We start from the raw sequence: 10328 nt of genomic DNA on the forward strand, positions 1-10328 counted from the left end.
CCGGCCCGCCATGTCCTGCCTGGGCTCCAGTCGTGCAGGTGCCCTCAGAAAATATTCCAAGACCTCGTTCACAGGGCAGCCTGGAGCACTGAGAAGGGAACCCCGGGGGGGCAGCTGTTCTTCTGAGGCACCTTGTGGGAAACGTTTCAAAGTAACCATGGGAGGCCAGGAGGGAATATAGGCTATGAAGGTAGGCAATTGAAGGAAGTTACTAAAATAGAGAATGGAAGTCCTGAGATTTATAGGAAGAATGATTGTTACTATTAACATTCCTATTACTCATCATTATCATAATTGTTACTGTTTTTTCTGGTTAATCGTAGTTGTAAAAACACTGAAGTTTCTTTATCCAAGAAGAGCATATGATTGACTTGAAATGATGAAGCATGGGTTTCAGTCCACAAAATTTTTTAAAAATTGAAATAGAATTGACATAACATTGCATATTAGTTTCAGCTATACAACGTGATGATTTGATATTTGTATATCCAGGCATGAGATGAGAACTTTCAAGATCCACTCTTCTGGATACTTTCAAATATGCAAGATGTTATTAACTATCGTCACCATGCTGTGCGGTGCATCCCCATGACATTCCTTTAGAACTGGAACCTTGTACCTTCTGACTCCCTTCACACACCCGGCCCCCCTCGAGCCTCCCATTCCTTCCTCTAGATTGGCAACCACCAATCTGTGTTCTATAGCCATGAGCTTGTTTTTGTTTTGTTTTGCTTTGTTTTTCTAGATTGCACATATAGTGAGATCATACAGTATTTATCGGTTTCTGTCTGACTTATTTCACTTAGCATAATGCCCTCAAGTTCCATCCATGTTGTTGCAAAGGCAAAATTTCGTTCTTTTTTATGGCTGAGTAATATTCTATGTGGTTTACAGAATTTTCTAAATCCGCTCAGGAGCGCAGGAGCCTGCCTTCTCCAACTACCTGCAGCTCCCAGCCTGGAAGGTCAGACCACAGTCTCTGCAACAACTGGCCCGGAGCAGTCAGGACTTAATCAATAGCTGGCAGTTTCCCTCAATTTTGTCCTGGCTTCCAACACAGCAAATGGGAGAACGCCAGATTTGCTCCCCCTCACAAATCATGCCCCTCTTCTCGTCAGCCTGATCCTCTCATCAGGACATGCCTTCCTTTTTTTCCCACCAGAAAACTTCCCCACTCCTCTGCCTGCCTTGGAATCCCTGCAAGTGCTAGTGGCTGAGCCCCTCACCACATAGAGCAAGTTCTGAATACATGGTGCTTTTTTTTTTTTTTTAATTTATGATAGTCACACACAGAGAGGGGGGGGGGCAGAGACACAGGCAGAGGGAGAAGCAGGCTCCATGCACCGGGAGCCCGATGCGGGATTTGATCCCCAGTCTCCAGGATCGCGCCCTGGGCCAAAGGCAGGCGCTAAACCGCTGCGCCACCCAGGGATCCCTGAATACATGGTGCTTGTTGTCACTTGGGAGGTCTTCCTTCATCTCAGTAGTGGGGGAACCAAACAAAGCACTCAGAAAGTCTTAACCTGTTCCCCATGTTAATTCTTTTTAAAAATGTATATATGTATTTATTTAACAATTTTAAAAATTGAGATATAATTCATATACCATAAGATTCACCTTCTTAAAAATGAACAATTCAGTGATTTATAATCTATTCACAAAGCTGTGCAGCTGTCACCACTACTCGATTCCAAAGCATTTCATCACCCCAAAAGAAACTCCCTCCTGCTAAATGATTACTTTCCATCCCACACTTTCCCCAGGCTCTGGCAACCACCAATCTGATTTTTTTTTTTTTCCTGCATCTCTGGATCTGCCTGGGTATTTCATGAAAATGAAACCATGCTATTCAGGCCTTTTTATTTTTTTTAAGATTTTATTTATTTATTCATGAAGGGGACACAGAGAGAGGCACAGGCAGAGGGAAAAGCAGGCTCCATGAAGGGAGCCTGATGTGGGACTCGATCCCGGGTCTCCAGGATCACGGCCTGGGCCAAAGGCAGCGCTAAACTGCTGAGCCACCCAGGCTGCCGTATTCATATCCTTTATGCCTGACTTCTTACACTTAGCATCATGCTTTTGAGACACATCCATGCTTTATCATATATCAGTGATTCATTCCTTTGACCTAATAATTTTACACTCTAAGGCACTATTTCTCCCCAAATGCTAGCACAAAAAAATGTGGCAAAATGCACACCGCATTACATTGACTTCTGTCACCATTCTTCAGCTCATGCCACAGAGGCATTATGTACTGCCCTTCTCCCCAGGCCCAACCTGCCCCACACACCTTGAGCCACCAGCCTGCCCAGACGACACCAATCCAGCCCCGTCACTCTGACTCAGAATACTCCACGGCACCCATCCACCTGCACTAGGACTTCAGGGGTGGGCTTTCCCAAGAGTCCGCAGACAATTACACTCCTTTTGAGAACTAGCTCTTGGCCGGCTATTGGATCTTCATAGAGACTGAGCACTTGAGTATGGCCATCAAGTTACCATGCCACCCAAGCTGCCCCTCATGAACTGGATGCTATCTGATCCACCAAACCATAACACTGGGCATGCACAGCAGCACTTCACCATCCAGTGGAAGTGTACAGGTGTCACTGGGCCCGAGCAGGCCTTAAACACACGTATGTTACATGAAGAAGTGGCCCAAATGCCCATGGTCCCCACTCCTGCTACACCGCCTTCTCTCCCAGCCTGCACCTATGGCCTACGCAGGGAGTTTCCTATGCTGATGATGGGGGCCTGGTTTACAGGTGGCTCTGAATGATACTCAGGAAATGGCTAGCAACAGCATTAGGGCCCCTCTCCCCTAGCATCCTCGGAGGACAGTGGTGCAGGGAGTCCCTTCCAGGGGGCAGGACTCCCAGCCGTGCACCTGCGGGTGTGGTGCACTTTGCTTGAAAGTAGAAATGACCAGATGTGCCATTGCCAAGGGGTGGGCTATGCCCAATGGCCTGGCGGGACGGTCAGGGACTTGGAAGGAACAGGACTGGAAAACTGGTGACCTGCTTGGGGAAAGAGGTGTGTGGACGGACCTTTATTGAGTAGGAAGAGAGAGAGAAAAAAAGAGAGATGCATGTCCACGGTGAATGCGCGGCCACGGGCGACATCGGCAGAGGCGGGCTCCAGGCGCCGACGGGACGGAATGGTCCATTCACTGGACTCCGGGCAGCCTCTCTGCCCAACCAACCCGGTCACTGTCATTGCTCGGAGGGCTGGGGAACAAGGGGCCGCGGTGCAGGGACGCAGGATCTGTGCACAGAGTCCGCAGAGCCGACGCCCACTCTGCAAGGCTGCCCTGGGTACGAGCACGGAGCGCCGGGCGCCGGCAGCCGACACCAACGCGAGCCCTCGCACCCCCGCGCCCACCAGGGACGCGGCCGGGGGGGGGGGCCGCGCTCCGAGCCGGCCGGGACGGCAGAGCGCGCTTCTCTGAAATCTCGCGATATGGAGGCTGCGCGGTGACGCCTCTGAAGTCGCGTGGGGAAAAGGGCGCGGCAAGAGGCGGCGACCGAGAGGGACCCCGCCCCGCACCGCCGCGGAGGGGCGGAGCCAGCCTCGTGCCGGCGGGCGCAGGGGGCGGGCCGCGCCGCGCCGCGCCTAACTGTCGTAAAAGGGGCAACGCCGGACGTGGCTGTCGCAAAAGGGGCGGGGCGCGCCGCGTTCAAGACGGACGTAACGTGGGCGGGGCGCGCCGCCCTCGGGACGGACGCAGGGGACGGGCGTCGCCCTGGCCGGCCGGGGCTGGCGGGGTTCGGGCGCCATGGAGCGCTACCCAGGCTCCTTGGACGAGGCTGTGGATGGGGCCCGGCAGCAGGAGCGGCACTACCAGCTGCTGTCCGCGCTGCAGAGCCTAGTGAAAGAGCTGCCCAGGTGCGCGGCCGCGGGGCGGGGCGGGGCGGGAGGCGGAGGCGGCCCCGGGCCCCGCCCGCGCTCACCGCCCCTCTGCCCGCAGCTCGTTCCAGCAGCGCCTGTCCTACACGACGCTCAGCGACCTGGCCCTGGCGCTCCTGGACGGGACCGTGTTCGAGATCGTGCAGGGGCTGCTGGAGATCCAGCACCTCACCGAGAAGAGCCTGTACAACCAGCGCCTGCGGCTGCAGAACGAGCACCGAGGTGCGCCCCCGCCCCCCGCCCTCCGCCTCCGCGCCAGGCCGAGCCCCCCCTCCCTGGGGGTCGCCCCGGTGGCGCCCCGAAACGTGACCAGGTCAAAGGTCAGGAGAGTGCTAGCGCCCTGGTGGTCACGGAGACGCCGGCAGTTCAGTCTTTTCAGCCGCACAGTCCCTCCGGGCCTCCCCCCGCCGGGTGCCGGGACTTGCCCGCGCGCCCGCTCAGTCCCCCGGCAGGCCCCGGGGTGGCGGTCGGCGGTCGGCGGTGCGGTACGGCTGGAGCCCTGACGGTCAGACGCCCCCCGCACAGAGAGCGCGTAGAGCCCCCTGCAGGATGCCCGCTGCCACCCTGGGGACCCGGAAACGTCCTCACTTTAGCCGAAGCCTCGTGAGCCGCGGCCCCTCGCAGGCGCCCCCACTGAGGGGTCTCGGGGAGCCCTGCACGGTGTGCTGCGCAGCTCTGCCCCATCACGTTTTCCCACCTTTGTTGTTTTTCCCAGCTTACTTATTAAGAAAAAAGAAAAGTTAGAACATTTGGTACAGGGTAATGTTAGGGTATCTTCTCCAGTTAGATTCAGGAATCAACATTTTGCCAAAGCTCTTGACACCCCTGAACATAAGCAACACCAAGGGCTTCACCGAGAGTCTTCAGCGTCCCTCTAGCCTGGGGTTTTCAGCGCAGCGCTGCCTTTTGTGGCTTGAACAAGTCTTAATGGTAAGACAGTATGTTGTTGTGTGTTGCAAGATGTTGAGCAGCATCCGTGGCTTCCGCCCGCGAGAGGATGGTGGTACGTTCCCACAGTGACAGTCAGAAACGTCCCCAGACATCCTTGGGGGTCAGCCTCGGCTCGGGACTGAGAACCATGCTCCAAAGCAGGAAGGCTCCAGCGTGAGCGCAGCAGAGTTGTCCTGGAAACTTACTCATCTCAGGGGGTCTTCTGAGCTTCAGTCCACAGTCGCATCATCCAGCCGGTCGCCAACCGTGGCTTTGTGAGGCCAGCCTGGGTTTATGCATTGCGGTTGGTTACTTTGGCCTCTTCTGCTTCTGGGAAAGAGCCCCATGTACCCTGGTATTGACTTTGTGAAGGGTTCTACCTGTAGGATGTCCCCCTTCTGGACCTGTCGGGTTGCTTCCTCCTGCTGTCGTGGAACCATCTCTCCACCCTCTGTGTTCCCTGTAAACTGGACAGCAGGTCTGGGCATGATGATAGGCAGCTTAAGCTTTTGTGGCCAAAACTAGTGTGTGTCTCAGGAGTGGACATGGGGTTGTGTTGAATCCCTTTTTCTGCATCTATGGAGATGATCACGTGGCTTTTTGCTCACTACGGTGAGTTACACTCATTTCTTTCATTCCTGGGATAAACTGCATTCCTGGGATAAATCCCATTTGGTCAGGATGTATTACCCTTTTTGCTTGTGTTGGATTTGATTTGCTAAAATCTTGTGAAGAATCTTTGCCTCTATGTTCATAATGGACATTGTAGTTCTTATAACATCTTTGGATGGGGTATTAGGGTAAGGCTGGCTTCATAGAATGCATGGGTCACTGTTTTCTTTCATTTTCTAGAAGAACTTTTATGGAATTGGTATTACCTTTCCCCCATAGTTGGAGTGACTGTCTTTGCAAACATCCCTGTTGAGGTGTAAGATGCATACGGTCACAAATCCAAGGTACGTAGCTCATTATTCTTTGTAATGCTCAAATTGTGCCACGTTTGGTCGGTGGGAGAGCCCTGAGGCTGGCTCCCCTGTACTTTTGATGTGTCCCCATCATTCTTGGAGCACTTCTCTGCTTTCTGGCACAGGAAGGTGTTTTCTCATTCTTATCCCTGCCTCGGCTCACCTCCAGCTTCTGCAGCAGCCTCCCATCAGGATGAACCTTCCCCTTTGGCCACCATAAAGCTTTCCCACCTCTCCTGCCTGTGCTTGAGTCTCTGCCAAATGCAGGCAGTGGTGGCTGCTTAATCTTTGCTGTCAGTAAGTAATTCCTGTTCTCCTTTGGGTGATCTATGTTTATCTCCACAGAGGTTACTAGTTCAGAGAGTGAATAAGCACTCAGATTAATAAAAGTGGAAGGTGGGCAGCAATTCTTCCACAAAATCCTGGCTCCTTTTAGTGGGTCGTTTTTGATAACCCTCTAGACACTTTGCTACTTGTTCTTTGGAAGTTTCGGGCGGGTTTTAATGCCACCAGCAGTGGGTGAGCACCCTGTGGCTTTGGCTCTCTGCTTTTCCTTCCCCCTTGACTGAGCAGGTGGTAGCGATTGGCTCCTGTTGCTTTCCTTAGTCATTGCTAAAGCCAGGCCCCTTCTGCCTGGGCAGTGGCCACAGCTCTCTTCTCACCTATGGTTGCCCACCCAGTGGAATTTGGGATTTGCAGCAATGTTTGATAAACGGAGTAAAGGAGATGCCATATCCCAGGTGGGATGGGAGGAAACAGATAAGGCAGGGATGTGTTCTCTCCTTATAAACATTAACCAGAGAGCATCTTGCTTGCCCTGTCTCAGAAGACCCCCTGAGATGTCTTAAGTGTGGATCTTGGTTTTAAACTCATTTAAGGTGATAAATGCCGTTGTTGAAGGTTCATCCTGATGGGATGCTGATGGGATGCACAGGATGCCAAGAAACAGGAGATTGGGAAGTTTCTGGGCACAGGAGGTGCCAAACCCTTGGTGAAGACATAGCGTTTTATTTGTGTTTCCTTATAGGAGACATCTGGCCACTTGATACCGGTCTAGGATTTGGGCCACGTAGTTTGGATTCTGTTGTTGGGTTTGGTTTTGGTTTTGGCCGTTGTTTTGAGAGAGAAAAAGCGGGGGAGGGAGGTGCAGAGGAGAGAGAGCATTTTGAGCAGGCTCTATGCCCAGTGCAGAGCCCAACCCAGGGCTCGAACTGTCGACCCTGAGATCATGAACTGAGCCAAAATCAAGAGTTGGATGCTTAACTGACTGAGCCACCCAGATGCCCCTAGGCTGTGTAGTTTATTCTATTTTGTAATTGGTTTCTTTTCATTCCATGATATCTTTCTTCTCTGACGAGTCCTAATAGAGTGGACGGTTTTGCTTATATTTATGGTGTGATTTAACGATGACCATGGGAGCTGTCCTCAGTGGTCTTGGTGAGCCCCTCTCCAAGCAACACAGATTCCCCAGCACAGGGCCTCTAACGGCTCATCCCATCCTTGGGTCTCCCAGAGTTTGTACCTGCCCTACTCCCTCAAGGCACTAGGAATGAAATGGGACAGCTCTGCCCACCCTGAAGGGCAGCACTGAGGGACTGACACTAACACGCCTCCATGAGCAGAGGCCATGCCATGCTTGGGCACAATGACTCCTCTCCTTGCTGCCCTCCGTTTCTGGAGGTTGCCTGGGTGGTGTCCTGGACATCTCAGTGAACACCCGATGGGTGATGGGCAGCTCACACCCAGGACTACTGGCCTGTGGCCATCCAAGCCCAGAAGCCTCCAGACTGCAGTCTCCTACTCTTCTTGGTCTTCTGAGCACTGGCTGCAGCTGTGGCCCCACCCCCCATGCCAGCCTGTCCTGTCTCACCCTCCCATGTTGCCTTGTACCCTCCAGAGTCCCCTAGATCCTCGCTGCTGGAGAAAGGCTCTGCCCTGGGTATGGGCAAGACTGAGTGGGCTAGGGCACTAGACATCCCCTAGAATCTCACCCAGCTTCTAAGCAGGGCTTCAGGTGGGCTGGGTCATCAGGCAGGGCTTCGTGTCTGCCCCTTGGCCTGGCTGCCCCATGGTGGGACAGCCAGGATAGGTGCCAAGGCAAGAAGTGTTCCCTGCCTCCCTCCATCTCGCCCATCACCACCTACTGGACTTCTCTGGTCTCCTCTCCTAGTGCTCAGGCAGGCGCTGCGACAGAAGCACCAGGAAGCCCAGCAGGCCTGCCGACCCCACAACTTGCCCGTGCTCCAGGCAGCTCAGCAGCGTGAGCTGGAGGTGAGGGTGTGGGTGGGTGGGTACCACTTGGGCTCTACTAACTAGGCTGCGGTGAAGAGGGCTTAGGGCGCTTTGGGAACTGCTGGTTTCTCTGGGCCTCCGCTTGGGTGGGTCATTGGAAGCCTGAAGTGTCCCCAAATGTGGCTCTTTACTGGGAGTTGGGATGTGGCAGGACCAAGTGGAGAGTGTGTGACCCCCCTGCCCCCCCCCCTTGCTTCCCAGGACTGTAGCTCCTCCTCAAAGGGCTGGGCCTGTTCAGGGCAATGGTGGGATGAGGGGACCAGCCAGCAGAGGTCCATCCTGTTCCCAGGATGCTCAGGACCACCAGAGACCCGTATGTAACCAAGAAGCCATGGGTGGTGGGGGGTGCATGGAAAGACTTCTGCAGGGTCCCAAGCAGCCCAGGGCCAGGGTGCACAAGGAAGAGGTGCCTAGCTGGGATCAGCTGGCAGCTCCAGGGGGAGGGAATATATACAAAGGCCCAGAGACGGTTGGCAACTTGATAGTAAACAGAAGTAGACCTGGCATCTGGCCAGCTCGTGTGGTCCCAAGCAGTCCTTTCTGGGCAAGGCCTGGACAGCAAAGGGAGGACACCTGGCTGGAGGTCCAGATGGGAGAGCATCCCTGTGGGGCAGCTGAGGCTTTCTGCAGGGCTCAGTGTGGCAGAGAAGGGTGCAGTAAGGGCACCGTCACTGATCTTGGAATGGGGAACAGGCTGGAGGAAGTGGCAGCCCACCGATGTGTGTGAGGCAGTGTGTGATGGGCAGGGGGCTGAGCCCTGAGCCGCCCTCCCCGTGCAGGCTGTGGAGCACCGGATCCGTGAGGAGCAGCGGGCAATGGACCAGAAGATTGTCCTAGAGTTGGACCGGAAGGTAGCAGACCAGCAGAGCACACTGGAGAAGGCAGGGGTTGCTGGCTTCTATGTGACCACCAACCCACAGGTCAGTGCCTCAGTCCTGCCCTGGCACAGCCCAGGGGATGCTGGTTCCCAATGGCCCAGTTCCCTTTGGGGTTTTATCCATGGGGGGGGCCGCAGGGGGGAGGAATTAGTAAGGCAGGTCCCACTGCCTCCGCCCACAGGAGGGCGAGCCAGCTGGCTGTGGGAGCATCGTTCACTTTATCCAGGCCTGCTGCTCACAGGGCCCTCACTGGTCCTCCCTGTGCGCTGAGCCAGGGCAGCGGCAGGCCTTGGTGCGGGGTGATGTCCCTACTTCTGTCCCTTTCTGGCCAGCTGTGGCCAGGATTCACTCGAAGTCAGTCCCACGGGTTCCTTGCCTGGCGCACTCGGGAAACGGGGCTCCTGCCAGGACAGGAGAGACCGGTGTCATTCTGGTCTCACAGCAGCCCTTCTGCATCCCAGGAGCTGACACTGCAGATGAACCTGTTGGAACTCATCAGGAAGCTGCAACAGAGGGGCTGCCAGGCGGGCAAGACAGCCCTGTGATCAGCTGGGGTCTCTGCCAGTTACCTGCTGCCCGTCACACCTGAGAGACAGCTTTGTCCCTCTGTCACTGCAAGCGGCAGGAAGCTGAGTGGAACTTGTCCTCCTGACACCTGGCCACCACCTTCCCAGCTGCCTGCAGGAGAGGTCGACCGTCTGCAGAGAGGCCAAGTGGACCCTGGCGGTCAGTACCTGCCACCCACCTTTGTCTGAAGCTAGGATGGTGGTAAAGGGAAGAGCGGGTCTGCTCTGCTGGCTGTACGCCCCAGACCTCAGGGGACAGTGGAGCTGGAGGTCCTAGCACCTTCTCACTCCACTGGGCACATCCTCACCTCTGCCATACCCCTGGTTTCATGCTTGTTCTGGTGTCAGCCCCTTCCTTGGCAGGTGCAGCCCCCTAAGTAAGTGGGAGACAGTCCAAGGCCCAAGGCCTGTGTGGCCCAGAGAAATAAAGGTATCTCAGTGTAGCCTGCATGTGGTTTGTGTGATAGCTCTGTGGCACCTGCCATGACAGGGCCCTCACCTGGTAGCTCCACGGCCTACGGAGGAACCAGCAGATGCCCCCAGGCACTAGGACCACATCTAGGTCGTTCGGAGAAACTGGAAGTACGTGGGCAGCCAGGAGTCTGCTCCTGTCAGAGCAGCAGAAAGGCTCTGGGGTGGAGAAGCACCAGGCCCACCCCTAGGAACATCCTGCCTGCACTGGTCTGAGCCCAGGGACCCTGCTGTCATCCTGGGGTGTGAGTGTCCAGCACCCCAGGTAGCCTAATCTGTGATACAGCCTGAAGGGAGGTATGGGTGGGTCTGCCCCA

At 55.2% G+C, this 10328-nt stretch overlaps 1 protein-coding gene across 4 annotated transcripts; it reads left to right on the forward strand.

The window, feature by feature from the left end:
• Nucleotides 1–3688: 3688 nt before the first annotated feature.
• On the forward strand, nt 3689–9983 carry DGCR6L (DiGeorge syndrome critical region gene 6 like). 4 transcript variants are annotated; one of them, XR_005983771.1, is made up of 6 exons: nt 3689–3888; nt 3971–4131; nt 7975–8075; nt 8298–8409; nt 8876–9016; nt 9436–9571. XR_005983771.1 is itself a non-coding variant. In XM_041728816.1 (5 exons), exons 1-5 carry the CDS (start codon nt 3779–3781, stop codon nt 9561–9563), a joined length of 660 nt encoding a protein of 219 aa, XP_041584750.1. In that variant the 5' UTR covers nt 3689–3778; the 3' UTR covers nt 9564–9983. The 4 variants fall into 4 exon arrangements, 2 of the variants coding, with proteins under 2 accessions (XP_041584750.1, XP_041584751.1); XR_005983772.1 differs by having other exon boundaries at nt 9417–9548; XM_041728816.1 differs by lacking the exon at nt 8298–8409 and having other exon boundaries at nt 9417–9983.
• The last annotated feature ends 345 nt before the right edge of the window (nt 9984–10328 follow it).

The sequence above is a fragment of the Vulpes lagopus genome, chromosome 14 (genome assembly GCF_018345385.1).
Source record: "Vulpes lagopus strain Blue_001 chromosome 14, ASM1834538v1, whole genome shotgun sequence".
NCBI classification, from domain to species: domain Eukaryota; kingdom Metazoa; phylum Chordata; class Mammalia; order Carnivora; family Canidae; genus Vulpes; species Vulpes lagopus.

What these genes read in the sequence shown, in the direction of transcription:
- DGCR6L (XM_041728816.1), top strand. Translation starts at nt 3,779, where the DNA reads ATGGAGCGCTACCCAGGCTCCTTGGACGAGGCTGTGGATGGGGCCCGG. An exon ending in CTAGTGAAAGAGCTGCCCAG is followed by an intron (nt 3,889 to 3,970) that starts GTGCGCGGCCGC and finishes CTCTGCCCGCAG; the next exon opens with CTCGTTCCAGCAGCGCCTGT. An exon ending in CTCAGCAGCGTGAGCTGGAG is followed by an intron (nt 8,076 to 8,875) that starts GTGAGGGTGTGG and finishes CTCCCCGTGCAG; the next exon opens with GCTGTGGAGCACCGGATCCG.